Source organism: Ixodes scapularis, unplaced genomic scaffold (genome assembly GCF_016920785.2).
Source record: "Ixodes scapularis isolate PalLabHiFi unplaced genomic scaffold, ASM1692078v2 PGA_scaffold2__306_contigs__length_199485367, whole genome shotgun sequence".
NCBI lineage: Eukaryota > Metazoa > Arthropoda > Arachnida > Ixodida > Ixodidae > Ixodes > Ixodes scapularis.
Window position 1 is genome coordinate 119655608 of NW_024609857.1, and position 17018 is coordinate 119672625.

The 17018-nt window shown below is 47.0% G+C and overlaps 1 protein-coding gene and 1 pseudogene across 1 annotated transcript; both read right to left on the bottom strand.

Annotated features, from left to right (window-relative positions):
- Positions 1-967: 967 nt before the first annotated feature.
- Positions 968-1732, bottom strand: LOC115324078 (annotated as a pseudogene).
- A 10074-nt stretch (positions 1733-11806) lies between these two features.
- On the bottom strand, positions 11807-13486 carry LOC121836587. Its single transcript, XM_042291523.1, has 4 exons — positions 13327-13486; positions 12522-12764; positions 12084-12152; positions 11807-11838 (listed from the first exon to the last, which is right to left on the bottom strand). The coding sequence occupies exons 1-4, from the start codon at positions 13484-13486 to the stop codon at positions 11807-11809; spliced, it is 504 nt and encodes a 167-aa protein (XP_042147457.1).
- Between the last annotated feature and the right edge of the window lie 3532 nt (positions 13487-17018).

Below are 17018 nucleotides of genomic sequence, written 5' to 3' on the forward strand. Positions count from 1 at the left end.
GGTGTAGCAGTCACATCAGTGAGCCTTCCAAGAAGTATCGGGTTTAATAATATTCTGACTGTTTCAATTGTCATTCACTTTTACACATTTCCTTTGCTTCAATGTAGCCTGTCTGGCAGCATTATCGTGAACGAATGTTGCTGCCGGTGTTCTTGCATCAAGAATATCACTGTACGGACGGGACGACCGCTCTTCCTTCCGACGTAATGTAACCTTCAGTGACCGATTGTAATCCCAGTTAATAAATGTCTTGTTAATTTTAAATCAACCCCAGTCTACGCCTTAAACTTGCGATCACCTACGAACTCCCAAAAACCCTACGGATAACCTGACATCACAAATGAAATGGGTGCAAAAAGTTTACTTCAACAAAATGAGACTTCAACCACAAGCACAAAATAAGAAATTAACTAAATACAAAATAGAAAGAGCAACATAAAAAAAAAGCCCGTTGGTCTGCGGGCGTGAATGCATATCTTGTAATTGGAATTTTTTTTTTTTTTCACTACTTCCTAACACAAGACGTTTCTCTATCCGCCACCTGAGATGTGCTCTTATCCGGATCAGGCTTTGCCGAGAGACCTAAATTAAAGAAAAAAAGAAATTAAAAGCACCATGCATCAGAGCATAAAAATGAATTAATATTTAATTACTAAGCTGTTTTTGTCTTGTCCCCCATAGGAATCGACAGCTGTACATAGCACTTTTCTTACGCTAAATATAAGTGAAAAAACAAGGGTATTCGAAATGGAGAGGGGCTCCTTTAGGATAACATAGCACATTGTTGCAGATGAAAAGGTGTGTGACCTGGTAACCAATTGCGAATTATTTGAATAAAAACTTGTGTCCCAACGTTTATTGCGGCCAACAATGGTGTCGTGAGGAATCGGGTGACGCCAACAAGGTTTTGTTGTGATTCTCAGTAAATCCTCGAGGGGGGTAAAAGCGGCACGAACGACGGCGGATGAATCAGGGCGGAGGTCTCAACTCGCGACCCGACGGGGAAGGAGGAGAAGGAGGCGGAGAAGGACGCTCACGTCTCGGGGGAGACGGGGGAGGAGGAGGCTGGTTCCTCCGTGAAGATGATCCCTTGCCATCTTGGGCATGCTGATCGCTCAGCGGTTGCAAAGAACGGCCATCTTGGACTCGCTGTACCACGTGCGATGCGTTTGGATCTTGGTCTGACAAACGCCGAAAAAGATCGCTATCTCGAGATGCCCGCTTGATCTGCTGTGCTAGTTGCACAGCACGATCGAGACTAGGTGCGTTAGCTTCGTCGGACTCTGGGATTAGACGATCCTGCACTTCTGTGCTGTGGATCCCCGAAATGAACATCTCCTCGACGCAGCTCTATAAAGCCTCGCCGTAATCGCAAAGAGAAGCTAGGTGTCTGAGCGCTTCAAGGTATTCAAGAACGGTCTCTCCTGGACCTTATACTCTGTTGACGAACTTCCGACGCTCAACAATGATGTTTGGAGCGGAAGCGAAATGGGTGCCCAGAGCGGACAACAAAACCTGAAACTTATCCTGAGTCGCGCTAATGGGCGGACCTGCCAAGTTGAATGAACGCATCTACAACGCGATTGCCTTCATCGCCGAGAAATGAAAATAAAATCGGCCTCTTTCGTTTCGGCGGAAAATCCTCGGCGTCGATCGCCTTGAGGTAGGTGAGGAAGCCGCGCTTCCATGTTTGCCACGGCGTCATCGGTTCGCTGGGCGTGCTGAGAAAATTGGCGGGAACTCTGCACGATGCCATTTCGAATCATCAATGATGACGCGAAGAGCGAAACAAAATACATGTCCAGTCTGTCGGACGGGGAGTACGACCAACCAACTTTTATCTCGTGTTGGTTCTGGTCACTCATCGTGACCAGAATTTTATTGTTATAAAATTCTGGGCCACGATGAGTGTTTGAGTGCAGTTGTAATGATTTGCAAATAATTACCAGGTCACATGCCTTTTCATGCATATCACATGCCTTTTCATGTATATCAGTCATTTTTTTTGTGGTAATCACACTCTAAGAATGAAAAATAATAAATATGCGGGTGAGAACATAAGAAATGTTAAGAATTACAAGAATAAACATAACAAGGGTAAATATAGTTGAAGGTCTTGAAATAGTCAGTATTTAGGATAACCTTTTTCCATTCTTCTGCATTGCAGTGACAATACAGTCTCGACTGTATGCAAACTGTATGCCACAATTAGGTTTTCTGCCTAGGGCACTCCTCGTGAGAGAGAGGGATGGACAACCTGCACATTGAATAATGCCAGCAGCACTGGCACGAAGCAGAGGCTGCCTGCACAAGCAATAGACAGCATACGCAGAGTTTTTTGGTCGCACACGAGAATCAATGGAATTTGATATGGGATAGTCTCATCACATTCTTTTGAATGCAGTTTAGTAAATGGGTCCTCATCGACTGTTGTCGGAAGCTTACAGTGGTAGGGTCTGTGGCGTTCGACTTCTGCCGTCCACCGCAGGTAATCAACCAGACGACTCGTTCCTTCGGCTCAAGCAGGGTTTATTACCATGATGCTCCAGCACAGTTCTGGCCAACCGCTCCAGGTAACAACTATTTTCGGCCGCTCAGGCCATCCCCTTAAGACAATCGGAACCGGGAACCGCCCCCCCCCCCCCCCCCCCCCCCCCGCTAGTCGCCGACTGACCGCCGCGTGGCGGGCTGAGCGTCCCACACCTCCCCCCCCCCCCCCCTAGAGGTCGAGGTCTAGGATGACCTCTTCGTGGGTCGGGTCACGGAGCAAATCTGGGCGGACTTGGTGAAGCACCCATATGGCCTCTGCGACTTCCAACGGGCGGGGGGCGCCCGCCAGGTGGGTGGGGCGGTGGAGTTCCGGCACCCCGCAGACGGGGCACAACAGGCGGCGCTCCGCCTCGTTGTAAACGGCCGCGGGCCCCTGCTGGTGCCGGTCCTCCAAAGTGTTGCCCCAGAAGGGCTCAGGGACGGACTCCGTGGGCGCGCCGCGCTCGGGCCGGGGCTGTTCCCTGCAGCGTAGCCCTGAGGCCCGGCCCACCGGACGGTCCTCCACGAGCACGGTCCAGGTCACGACAGTGGCACGCTCGCGGCGCAGCGGGAAACGTGCCGCCAAGCGCCTGAAATGAAGGGCATGGCAGGCCCGCTGTTGGTGGAAGGGACGATCCTGCGAAAGAAATACAGAACGGGCGTACATAGAAAAAAGACAAATTAACGGGTCTGGTTGTAATATGTCAAACAAGTTCGGAGGCACTCGAGAACAAAACAATTTCTTTGTGAGATCAAAGGACAGACCCGCGGGAAGGAGATGGATCCTCTTGCCCCTCTCCGCGAAGAGAGACACAGCCAGCCAAAAAAAGATATGAAGAAAGCAGTTGTTGAGTCACCGAGGGCGCCGGTTGTACTGCGTGGGTGTAGTTCCATGTTCCAAGGGCTGGCTGGTAGCTGGGATGTCCGGGACCTGCGAAACAGCTGCTGGCTTGAAGTCGCTGTTTTCATTCCTGAGTGCAAGGAGTAGCATTGAAGTAGCATTCCTGAGTGCAAGGAGGTTTTTAGTTTTTGAATATGGCTCTCTATTTGGTTGTTGGTATTACTCCCTAATTAAGTAAAGGACGGGGATAAGCTTGCACCCATATCTCTTTGCACAAATCCCAGTTGAGCATGAAATATTCAAAAATACTTTTAGGAGAAAGCTTTTTGAGGTCCACATTTTTTGTATCATAAGTGGATGGGTTCTGGGAATACACAGTTTGTTGAATTAGTAGCCACAATAGTTCCTTTTGTTGAGATGCAAGTTTCTTCATTTGGAAAGACGAGGAGTTCAGAACGTGCCATGTAGATAGGAGAATAGTGCTTTTTGGCATAAGCTGTTTTAAAATTCTTAGTTCGTTGAAGTCTTTTTCTATCAAAAATACATTACATAATGACAGTACAAATGGGTTACAACCTATAAACTTCTGAAAAACAGAGCGAGCAATTACAGAAGTTTCCCTTTGCAGGAATGCATAACAGACGCCTCGACCCTTACCGCGACCATTGTCACAAAGAATTTAATAGAGAATGTTGCCCTCTACGTTATCTTTGTATGTCCCTTGAAGACGAGAATTTCGGGATATTTTTCCAGCGTTTCTCGCATCACAGATGTCTGGAATAAGACGAATAATAGCTCATTGTTTTGATATTTTTTATAATGTATAATCCAAGTAGGGTTTTGAGAAGCAAGTCTTTGCAATTGTTGGAGAAACAGGGACCCAATGGCACCTCTCGTTTTGATTCTAGTTGCGTTGCAACTTTTGTAGTGGTTCATGTCTTGTTGTTAGAGTCTTGCCAGTTTTTCATCGACATAATTTTTTAAATCCTGTCTGCATGGATTTATATTGGCAAATCTTTCTTTCTCGGATTCAATCAGAAGTCTGTTTTTTGGGGTATGAAGTGTAACTTCCCATAACATGGTTATGTTCAACAAGCTTTGTGATTACATATGACATGGTTGGTTTTGTCTTCAAATGTAACAAAAGACATGCTTGGCAGCCCGTAAAATTGTAGGTCTGTTCGGGGCACTTCCCACTACCCATGAGCTTGGTAGGACGTCCATGAATGCAGATGAACTCATCCATGGAGTACTTAAATTCATCAGATTGAGCTAGTAGACATGTCTTTGACCTTTTTTTTTTTTAAAAATAAATGCAACCCTTTTTTGGACCAGTCTTCAAATGCTGCTAGAAAGGTAAGATAGTTGCTAATCTTGGCCTGCAGGAAAATGGCACTCCCACATCCGAGCAAATAACATGTTTTACAATGAAGAATATGCTGCTCATAATTAACATCACTCCCATGACTCTGCACATTATAATGGTTGCGTAGGACCATTATGAATGAGTGGAAAGAGACAGGAAAAGCTACGATAAGGACAGCGCTCCGAAAGGCCTGTAAAGATGCTGAAAAGGTTTACATTGCCGGCGCGTAGGCCACGGGGTGCCGAGGTGCGGGGCCCAAGGCGGGAACCCCGACGTAAGAAAGAGACGTCACACCAGCTCAGTGTTTTCGTGAAGACTGTCTTTTTTTCGTGACCAGCATACAAACATTCAGATCCGCGGGGATCAACACTTCCGCTCGCAGGGGCGGATGCCAACTCTCGGACAAGTGGCGCTATCTGGTTGCAGCGCCGCACACCATGACTTCTTGCGCCATCTAGCTGGTTGATGGCACATTACATCTTTTTCCCCTTAGAAAATGACTGTTGTATAACTTGGTACCAGACCGAAAAGAACAGCTTACTCTTTACCGTATGGAAAATCACACGCACACAAAGTCCTACCGACCAATCACTTCAAGCAAAATAATTGTGAAGTGGTCGGAGAAAATAAGGATAAAGAAATACATTGGAAAGATACAATCATTAATGCTACACTTTGTACTATGAGAGCACTTTTTAGTTAGACTGAAAAATGCTCTCTTCACTGCAACAAAAAATGTTATATACGAGTCCTTTGAAACAAAGAACACTTTCAAAAATCGCGCTGTAAGACGAGTCCTTTGAAACACGAATAACACTTTCACCTCTGCGAGTGAAATGAATGACTAGTCCTTAGAAACATAAAGAATAACACTTTCTCTTTCACAAGTGAGTTCAACTGGACAGTTCCTGAAAATATTAGAAATAATGTCTTTTTCCCCCTTAGAAGAATTCAGTTAGACAAGTCCTGAGAAACATAAGAAATAACACCTTCCTTTCATGAGTGTTCTTACGGCAACTCATATACTATACCACCCTGTATATGTCCTCTGGTGGCGAGCAATTTAGAAATTATTTTGACATTCACACTGCACTGAACCCTCGGTTGGCAGTAGTCTCCTCTGCCCGACACCAGTGCACCAATAAAGTTCAACATCAGGCATCCTTTGGATGTAAAACAAAATACACTGACAACTTGTACACTCATTTACATATGCATGACATTATAAGAAAAATCACTATTCAACCTTTGTAGTCACACTCACAACTAAAACATATATGTGAAAAGACCATCTGATGTCATTTACTTTTAGATGCTTAAAGACTATGTCATTTACTTTGAATGTTTAAGGACTATGGCGAATTGAGCTTACCCTGCTCTCAAAGACTAACGTGTACACCGGTACTATCCGGAAATGAAGGATGGCATGTACCACAATACCTGCCATTTCGTATGGAGACACAAGAGACTGGAACATTACTTAGAATTGTCAGTACCAAAAAAAATGGCCTACCTCATAACAAAATTAATTGTATCAGAAGTGCTGATACAATGACGAAGGCTTAGATCTAAGGCAAAAAGATGAATAATGTCGACAATATCAAGACACATTCCTCATTGATATCGATAAAGAAGATCAGACTATTATTATTTTTCTTTAGAAGACCTGTCTGACCAAGACACAACTCTAGAGAACTCTAGTCCCACTGCTGAAGATCCTGCTCTTTTAGAAGGACCTGTACTTGCTGTGTCCCGTTGTACTGTGGACTTGCTTGATTTCAGACAGAACTAACCAATATCAGGGGTAGTAAAAATGAACGAGACGTTGATACTCTGATATTTTATATCTGTGGCAATGAAGGAGTTTACTATGTATGGTCATGTGAGTTTAGCATTGATATCACTTATCATTTTAGGAGGTTTGTGAAGCTTGAGCCCGGCGGCTCACAAGAAAACGGGTAAACGAAACATACGTCCCATTCCACCGAAGACTGCCCATTGCATGAACAACTGGCAGCAAAATTGTTGAAAAACTTTGACAACTTCTTAACTGACGAATGGCCAGTGCATGGGTAATTGGGAGAAGAATGGTTGGAAAATCCTGACAGGTGAATGACGTGACTTGTTTGAGTGAGAAGAAAGAAAACTGCACTATGATAATTCACTCGATGGCAACTACACAACGTATGAAAAAAATATATACCTAAGGCAGTTTATCCAAAACTTCCATCTTTATAACATGGAAATTTTACATTTGAACACATATGAAAAATGCAAAAATAACTATCTCTGTTCACATCTATCATATAAAAATACACCACACTATGAAATTGCAAACCACTATAACTTAAGTCCCAAAGTTTTTAAGAAGGATCCTTGGAGTACATATCCACTAGAAAGTCGTAAAATTTTTCGGGAAGTCGTCTAAGCCGCGTGGGGCGTTGTGGAGTGTCCGATGGGGATAGCGGTGGAGTATGATATGTCCTCGGTGGTGTGTCTGCACCACCATCATCACCTAATGTAGGAGTCGATTCTTGGGTTGCCTCGGGACTTGATTCCGGGTCTTCTGCTGAATCAGGAGCCACTGAAGGCTCGGAAAGTGTAGAGAGAGGCCTTTGGCCCCATGGAGTGCAGGGACTCCGCTGAGACCGTTGCGGAGCTAGTTGACGGCAGCTTGCTGCAATACCCGAGTCCCAGTTGGGATGAGCTTCATGCGGTGCTCAATATTGCATCTCTTGAAGGAACGGAAGGTTCAGGACCCTCCTGGAAAGCGACCCTGGGGGCCTCTTGGAAGACTGCACCCGGGGCAGCCGGCGGGACTGGTGGCTGGCTGCTGTTTGAAGGACTGGTAAAGCGGCGCGGAAGGCCGCTTGGAAACCGGAATCAGGAACGGCACCGGGGACTGGGGTGGCGAAGAGGCCACCGGAAATTGCCGCATCTTGCACGGTAGAGGGTACCATGGAACAGGTGCCGGGTACGTTAGGAACAGGAAGGGCACCTGGTACTACCGGTACATGGGCAGCACCAGGGACAACAGCTACATGGGCTGCAGGAGCCGTAGGATGGGGAACGGCGCCTGGTACAGCAGAATCATGGACGGCACCAGGGGTCGCATGACTATGGGCACCAGGCGCCACAGCAATATGGCCAGGGCCGGGTGCCGTAGTAGCACGGGCGGCCACAGGGGCCGCTGTGGCGTGGACGACCTCTTGGGCCGCAAAAACAGGACCGGCCGCAGGGACAGGAACGGCAGCAGGGGCCGCAAAAACGGGAACGGCAGCGGGGGCCGCACGGACAGGAGTGACGCTGGGGGCTGCAGCACGCAAAGTTGCAGGTGCCGGACCCTCAGGTGGCACATGGCCCAGGCTTATAGCTGGAGCCGCATTAGTTGAAGTGGGGAATATGTCATCGTCCATAAGCCACAACAGCTAATGTTGGGGTGGTTTCAATGTTGTACATGTCATTTTGTCTGCATTCCACATTTTTCCATCATCTAATCTATATGTGGCTCGCCCTACTTGTTCATGTCTATGTTGCGGTGGAGCATATTTGTTGTGCATTTTCCCTCTAATGTTGGGTTTGAAAACCTTAACTGATTGCCCAGGTGCAAAAACGGGGTACTTGACTGCTTGCCTGGCATCGGAATACTTTTTCATCTTCGTTTGATATTCCTTGACTCTATCAGGAAGCTCTTCCTGAACAACATGTGGAGGGACAGCGGATTCTGGGGTCTCTCGCCCTTGAAGATGCAGTCGCGTCCGGTGGGTGCAACCGTGTAAAAGAAAAGCTGGCGTTTCTCCAGTCGTGGCATGGCGCGTACTCCGGTATACACTGAGATATTCTGTAATGGCTTCGGAAAGCGGACAATGTTGGGCGAAAGCCAACTGAATAGCAGACTTAAGGACTCTATGAAATCTCTCTACCTGCCCATTAGCTTGGGGATGGTAAAGGGATGACTTCACATGTTTGATGCCATGCATCTTCAAAAACTCGAAATGAATTGAGGGCCGTTATCTGTCGTGATCTCCTGCGGCAGACCTTCGCGGGCAAAGATGGACTTCAGAACTTTATGACTGTAGCAGTCGTGACGTTGTGGGCTGGTGCAACTTCAGGCCACTTACTGTGGTAATCTACCAGTGTAATGAAAACCCTCTCTTGAGCCGGGGCTCGTTCAAAGGGACCTACTATATCCATGCCCAGTTTAACCCATGGACGGGTGGGGAATTTGACTGGTTGAAGAGGTGCTGGAGATGCCTTTGCAGGCTTGTCTGTCGACTGACATACCAAACAGTTCTGAATTTTCGTCCTGACATGTTGACTTAAATGCGGCCATCAGTAAAGGTCCTTGATGATACTGGTGGTGCGCGAGATACCTTGATGGATTTCGTGTGCTACATCAATAACTTGATCACAGAGAGTGGTCGGAACCACTATTTTCCCTCCTTGGAACAACAATGCATCGATGACTGAGAGCTGGTCTCTTACAACGAAATATGGCTTGAATTCAGGAGGCAACTTGTCCTCTGAGGGCCATGTGTTTGAAAGATATGTCATGATAACTGGTAATACAGGATCTTTTAGAGTTTCTTCCTTGAACTCCTTCTGTGTGAGACATGCACAGACAATTGAAACTACCTCTTCAAAAGACATACCTTCTTCGGTGTCTGGGACCGGAAGGCGAGATAGAGCGTTGGCAACTACGTTATTGCTGCCTTTACGATACTTCATTGTGAAATTATAGTTGAAAAGTCTAGCAGTCCAACGACTGATGCGTCGTGGACGGACACCTGTGTCTTGAGTGGACATTAGTGTGACGAGAGCTTGATCATCTGTCTGAATTTCGAAATGTCGACCCCAAAGATGAACGTGCCATTTCTCGCAAGCCCAGAGGATTGCGAGGGCTACTTTCTTTCCTGCTGAGTACTTCCGCTGTTTCGGAGAGAGCGGGAGGCGAAAGCAACAGTCTTTAGTTCCTTCCCATGCTGCTGCTGGAGAACAGCACCTAGTCCGTAATTGGACGCGTCTGTGGAGACGACAACTGGAAGATTTGGATCGAACATTGCAAGAATGGGTGCCTGCTGAAGGCAGGACTTGACACTTTGGAAACTGACTTCTACGTCGGACGACCAGACAAAAGATGCTCCCTTGCGCAGAAGCCTTCGGAGGGGTTCTTCGAGAGTAGCACAGTGGGGAACAAACTTACTGTAATATTCTACTAGATCTAGGAAGGCCTTCAACTGCGAAGGTTCCGATGGAACTGGAAAATCGAGGACCGCGTCTATCTCCGACGGAAGGGGTGCTAGACCCTCTGCAGACAGACAATGACCAAGGAATGACAGTTCAGAAACATTGAAAACGGCTTTTCTATTTAGTTTCATGCCGGCCTCTCTAATACATTTCAGGACTTGTCTGAGATTATTAATCATGTTCCTTCTGAGATTATTAATCATGTTCCTTCTGGGAGGAACCATAGACAATGACATCGTCCAGATAAAACTGGACTCCTGGGCAATGTTTTAATATCTTGGACATGACCTGTTGGAAGGCCACTGGTGCAGACGCCAGACCGAAACAAACTTGTTTGAAACGAAAAAGCCCTTCATGGGTAATGAATGCTGTTAAGTCGCGACTCTTGGGGTCGAGACGGACCTGATGATAAGCAGACGCAAGGTCTAACTTAGAAAAATGAGAAGCTCCACTGAGGGAGTTCAGAAGCTCTTCAATGTGCGGAAGCGGAAAAGAATCAATAACGACAACCTGGTTTGGCGCCCCCAGATCGACACACATACGGATTCCATTGTCTTTCTTCTTAACTACTACAATGGGGGACACCCATTCCGACACGTTTACGCGCTCGATAACGCCTTGGCGCTCGAGCTTCTGAATTTCTGCGCTGACGGCATCACACAACGTGATCGGTAAGCGGCAAAGTTTAGCCTGTATCGGCGGGACATGGTGCCGGACAGTGATTGTGTGAGTTTGGTTTTTAACTAACCCTAACTCCGGAGGAAAAAAGATCCTCAAGTTCTTCTAAACCAGAAGGTAATTTCGATGCATCACTCACCGATGAAGGTTGCAAAGATGGTCCCGACGTCGACGGATCCTTTGAAGGCTGGTCTCCAAAGACTCCTCTACTTGAGTAGTACTCAGACGATGTGGATGGCCGAGTGCCGTGAACAGCGGGCAATGATGGAGGGTGCTTGCAGGGAGCACTTGAAGGATGCGGTGGAGGACTGGGCTCCACCGTACATGGGGGCTGCGGGACTCCAGCCGACTTTACATGTCCCGGGATGGCCGAACGAGGGTCAGCTGCATTGACATGGAAGCACTTGAGTGGCGCGCCCAATAAAATTAGACACAGTCCATGCACGGCATCTGTCCCAAGCAGGGATCGGCCATTGCAAACGATGTAAAAAAGAATGTCGACGGAGCGCTCTTTAAAGGTGACATTGGTCTGGAAACATCCCATGGCTGGAATCGACCTTCGGAGGTAGTGCACAAGAGTGCGCGGCAATTTCCTTAGCCGGTTTTGCTGTTTGGAGTTGATCTTGTTAAACATGCTCTCGGAAAGTATTGACTCTTCGGAGCCAGTATCAATGAGTAAGGGTAATGTAAATCCATTCGCTTGAACATCAGCGGTGAAATTCTGTGGGCGACGGTCCACACGTCCTTCAGGGAGGACCTCAGGGGATCCGACGGTGAAGACGTTGTTTGGCTGTTGTTCCTCCTCCTCCTTGTCGTCGTCTGGAAACGTCACGATTCCATGGATCGGCGTCTGGTTATGGCCAGCTCCAAGCCGCTCGTACCGGTGACCGGCGGCACGGCCTCGTCCCGGCGGAAACGCCAGGTGACAGGGGTCGATGACTTCAGACGATAAAGACGAGCTCCGGCAAACATTTGAAAAGTGGCCTATCTTGCCACAAGAAAAACATGTCATTCCGGACGCTGGACACTCCTTGCGCGGATGGGGTCGGCGAATGCAAAACTGGCACGATTCCGCCCCGCGCCCAAGAGCACGCGCGCCCGGAGGAGCATCACGCAGCACTCGGCTTGTGAAAACGTGGGTAAGTTCACGCGACTGGTGGCGCGGCGAGAAGGAAACCTTGAAAGGTGAGGGGGAAACATTTGCGGGGGAGGAGGAAATGGCAGGAGGCCGCCCTCCATTTTGACGTTGCATGTTCGAATTTGAATTCAATTGGCGGCCATCTTGTCCACGCCGAACGGGAACCCTTTGCACTGCCTCAACGGCCTGTGTCGACTCGGAACGCGGAAGGCATGATGAAACTTGGCAGTAATGATCGCAATCTCGAGCAGTCCGTTCGAACTGTTGTGCCAGAAGCACGATACGTTCGAGGCTGGGTAGTCCAGCTTCCGCAGTGGTGATGATTGCAGCAAGCTTCTCGAACGTTGGTGAGTCTAGGAAATCCAATAGTGTGGGATAAAACATTCAATCAGTGTCACAAAGTCTCCTGTGGTGCACTTAGTCATATTCCAGTCGAAAATTCCCATTAAGTTTCAATTGCAATTTTCCCATGGGTACCAATTGAGTTTTTGAACAACCAATTGGTCACTGCCAATGGGAACCAACGGGAACCATTTGGAACCAACGGGAACCCCTTCAGGTTCCAACTGGAAAAATAATTCCAATTGGCGAGACCCATTGGCCAGTGTGCTTCCCGTTGGAACCCACCAAAACCAATCGGTTCCAGTTAAAACCAGTTAGAATTCCAATTGGATTTCATGAGAATTTTTAGACGGGATCATATTTAAAAGTTGTATACGCACCATCATCTAGCCACTCCCTAGGCTGCAGCTCCCCATGAGCACAGACGGGGTACAGAGGATTACTGTGTACGTGGATGTCCCGTACATGGTTCAGGATGGACAACCACTTGGGGACGATCATCCTGGGGTCTCCCTCACTTGAGGCTGCCACCCAATACAGGTGGTTCTCCACAGACCTCCTCCACAGTGCCAGCTCAGCATAGATTGCAGTCTTTAAAGTGGCAAGAAGCTCTTTCTTCACCCCTGAAAATGGAAAGAATGAACCACCTAAAGTGTGCTTTATTATGATGATCACTAGATAAACTTTATATCTAAAGCTTATCTTGCTCTGCAGATACCTTCTCCCAATACAAAAGCCATCCTTGATTTGTGTATGCTTCTAGGAAAGTTGCTAGTGATGGTGCCATGAAGTACACTAATCAGTGGTGGATTCAATGGGGGGTTCAGATGTCCTCACCCTCTTCTCTAATTCCAGTTGTGTATATTTTAGGGTGGTGAAAAAAAAGGGGGAGGGGGGGGGGTTTAGACATTTGATATGCTGGCCCCCTTCTTTGGAAACACCTGTATTCCCCCTGACACTAATGCAGTGCAGTCCCAGATAGTTTCCAGGCACTAACCATTGCTCATACAGTCTGGAAGATCAGTTACTGCCAAAAGGGAAAAATGAAATCATCCTAACTGCTGTTAAAAAGAGACCGAAAATGCCTTTGGAAAAAGAAAAGCAAAAGTCGTGAAGCTTAGATGTAGGTAATATGTGTCACATTTCAGTACAGGTGCATATAAGCAGTAAAAAATGAAATGGCACCTTTTCCCACGTGCCAGACGTCAAACTCATGGACGATGTGAGGCATCTCTTTCCTCATAAATGCCTTTGCTTGCACGTGGCGGTCCGTGACGAGGAGCTTCACCGTCACGCCATGGGAGTCCAAGAAGATCAAGGCCTTTTTGAGGCCTGCCAGCTCCATCCGGCCGCTCCCACCAACTTCATTGGACTGTCAATAGAATGATGTAGAACGAATGTAGAACAGATGTAGAACAGTGGACTGAGGATGACAGACTAGGTGTTTCACTGGAGGGAACACCAATGTTGCAGTCAAGTGAATGGGAAGGTTCAATAGCTGCTTTTCTTGAGTTTGGTTGTGTTCGATTAGCTGCAAGTTTGAGCCACCCACGCCGTTCGGTGTGTTGGCTATTCATCTTGGCTGCTTTTCGCTGAAAGGGCCTCTGGACCACACCGAAAGAGTTGGGCTGATTTTGCCACTACTTGATTCCAGACAAACCTGCTCGCTGCATACGATCAATGAGGGAAATTGTCTGCTTTCAAAAGGTGGGGGACGCGTCTCGCAAAGTTAACTGTCACGGCATTATGATCTATCACGCCTCCAATATTTATATTATACTCCCGTCGAAGTCAGCAGCAGTAGACGTCTACATTGCTCAGGGTGACCGGCCACAAAAAATACTAAATTTCTCCGTTCAGGATTCGAAGTCAAGTTCAATGCCAGAAAGGTTCTGCGTGAATCTCCGATGAAGACTACAGTTTGTTCGCATTAGTCTCCGTGCTACCAGCTAGAACCATTTGGCTGAGTTTAAGTATATCTCTCTGTCTGTCAAATATACTTTTATTCAGCAGTTCACCTAATAGCTAGTCAACTAAGCTCATATTTCAACCCGAAGAATATACTACTATCGCTTTAGTGGGACATAGTACGTAATATAATACATAACCCGCATATTCGTCAAAATGACTTCTCGATTGCTATTAAAACCTGAATTGAAATACGAGTATCAGCTGCTTAGTGGGGCGCCAGCGGGTTAACATGCTCCTTGGCTCAAGAAGTGCTTGCTTAATTTTCGTAATTTTCCTGCAGCCTGTGTTGTTGACCGAGCCAACGACTGTAATTGGTTCTTAAACGCGAATACGCACAGAAGCTCGATTTCATGGACAGATCAGTCGCATGATCGAGGCATGCGAGATACCTGAAAATTACTCTCGGTGGAACAATTCTGGTAGTCATCGCCGCTTTCCTTAGCTAATCAGAACTGATTAGAATCTATTGCCGTCTCTCCAGAGCCCATAGTTTCGGTTTTGAACGAAATCTCCGAAACAAAAGTTTGGCATGAAAAGAACAAAACAACACCGGAAAAACAAAACTATGCTCTGCAAGCTTATGTGCACCGGCTACACTTAAGGGGAGACGCGGGTCTTAAAATGGTCAAAAAACGCGAAATTTCATGTTTTTCAAAATTCACCTATTTGGATTCATTGTAGTCTAAGGTACCTGCCTGCAAAGTTTATTGTCGAATTCAATGTCTAAGCATGAAAAAAATGATATTTACGATGTTCCCGCAGAGCCCTGACACAGCGAGTTCAATGAAAACAAGTGGAACTTCGCGCCCCGCGCGTTTCGCGATCGCTCGTCGGATCGCGGCCATCTTGGTCTTGTTGGAAAGCCGCTTATTTTCCCCACGTCCCCATGCCATTCGTTATCGCGACAACATCGGGGAATGTCCGCATTCCGCGGGTTTCGAAGGCCCCAATCGCGATCGCTCATTGGCCGGCTAGCAAGGTGCCCGTACGTCAGGGCACGCGCGGTGTCTAGCGCCCCTGCTATTGGCCTAAACGCGCCCCTCCGCTCTTTTTCTCCTTTCCTCCTTTCCGTTCCCGCGCTGGCGAGAGGTGCGTCGTCTGCTCCTGGGCCCGTCTCCTTAGGCCTGTCTGCTTTGTTTCCTCCGTGGTCGAGCGCACGTTTTAGTTCCCGTTTGCGCGCTTGCGTTGAACATTGTTGGTTCGTTTTCCTTCGAAGTCGCGCGTGTTTTGTTTTGTTTCGCTTCGAGTTCTCGAGATGCCGGACGACGCTCGGTTGAAATCGAGCACGCGGCAAGCGTTCGGAAGGAAGAGGAAGCGACCGTGGAACAAAAAGCCGAAGCTGTCTGCTGCAAGTGCGCCACCGCGATCGGCACCGCCGGATGCCTTGGATCTTCCGGAAACATCAACTGGAGACATCGCGAATCCATGCAGCAGCGGCAGTTTGTCGAGCTTTGCGAGCGCGGTTCGTGTCGACACCGCATACTACTCCACGGCCGAGCAGGCGCAACGAGTCGCACGATCGGACGAATGCAAGCGTGCGCTATGGGAAAAGTCGGCGACCCAGCGCAAATTCGACCTTCTCGGCGTCACCACAGGAGGCCAGACGCGCGATGCTGGGACACAGTTCATTGTAGTGGACATAAAAGCTCTCAAAGCATGGAGAAGGACAATCTGCGTTTGCGTAAGGCCAACGCTGCCCACCAGAGCAGCAGCAATGCAAAGCAGAGGTTCTCCAGGCAACACCAAACTGGAACAGCTGGGGACTACAGTCCTGGACAGCTGTGAGGGGCTCCCCTTTCAAGTGCTACACGAACAAAGGCCCTTTTCAGGGCCAAACAAAATCTGCTTTCGGAACGTGCAAGCCTTGGTGCCTCCTCCCGTTGTCCCTTATAGAGTCTACTCATTCTTTTATAACTTTATTTTACATTGCAGACATTATTTCTCAGTTTTATATTATTTTTTAAAGGTTCTTGTGAACGGATTGCAGAATTTTTAATCTCAATTTGTTCAGATAGAACTATGCTTCATATTGCTGAACATTATTGCATGGGATCCCTTACTCAATTTTATGCAATGAGTGTCAAAACTTCAACTGCAATTTTCTCAGCTTCGCATTTTTCGTCTACATGCCTAGCCTTACGGTTGTTTTCATGAGATTATTCTTCAAGGATTTCTATAAACTTTATACCGTTGAATTCAGAAAGAAGTGAACTGCAGGGTGATGCTATTTTTGTATGACAGTATGGGCCCGAAATTTTATTATTAGTGATAATGTGACCTCGTTAGGCTTTGTAAATAGTGTACTTGACCTAACTAGACTAGTTTTATACAATGATCTATCTTTACAAAAATATAAATAGCATCATCTTGCATGACAGGTCTTTAGCTACAAATCCATATCACTTATGCAAAAAAATTCGTATTAGAAAGTTCCTTAATGAGTCGTAAGAAATGACCTAATTAGGCTTCATTATTTTCTTTGTAACTCAAAAAGTAATTGAGATATTGCAGAACTAATTGAATATTTGAAAAGAAGAAGCCAAAACACATATACACACTGATTTTCATTATAATCCATTAATAAACAAAAAAGTCGATTTTAGAACCAGTGTCTTGCCTTAACCATCGCAGTTGAAATACCTATAAAATTGGGCATAAAACAAAAGAAAATTTGTTAAATTGAATGCGTCACCCGTTCAGGGGGCCTGGCCGAGCCGACGCGACCTGGACTCAGCCGCCATGTTTGTTTGGTGGTGGCACCCCTATAGGTCGCTAGAGTCGCGAATAGTTTGTTGTAACCTTCGCCTACGCTGAAGGAAGGAGCAGAACTGTTAAGCGGAATAAAGTAATAAAGCTGTGAGCTGGGCTAGTTGGTAAAAGTCAAACATAATGTAAATGCAATATCA

What these genes read in the sequence shown, in the direction of transcription:
- LOC121836587 (XM_042291523.1), bottom strand. Translation starts at nt 13,486, where the DNA reads ATGGAGCTGGCAGGCCTCAAAAAGGCCTTGATCTTCTTGGACTCCCAT. An exon ending in TAGGGAGTGGCTAGATGATG is followed by an intron (nt 12,153 to 12,521) that starts GTGCGTATACAA and finishes TGGATTTCCTAG; the next exon opens with ACTCACCAACGTTCGAGAAG. An exon ending in TGGACTACCCAGCCTCGAAC is followed by an intron (nt 11,839 to 12,083) that starts GTATCGTGCTTC and finishes TCACCTTTCAAG; the next exon opens with GTTTCCTTCTCGCCGCGCCA.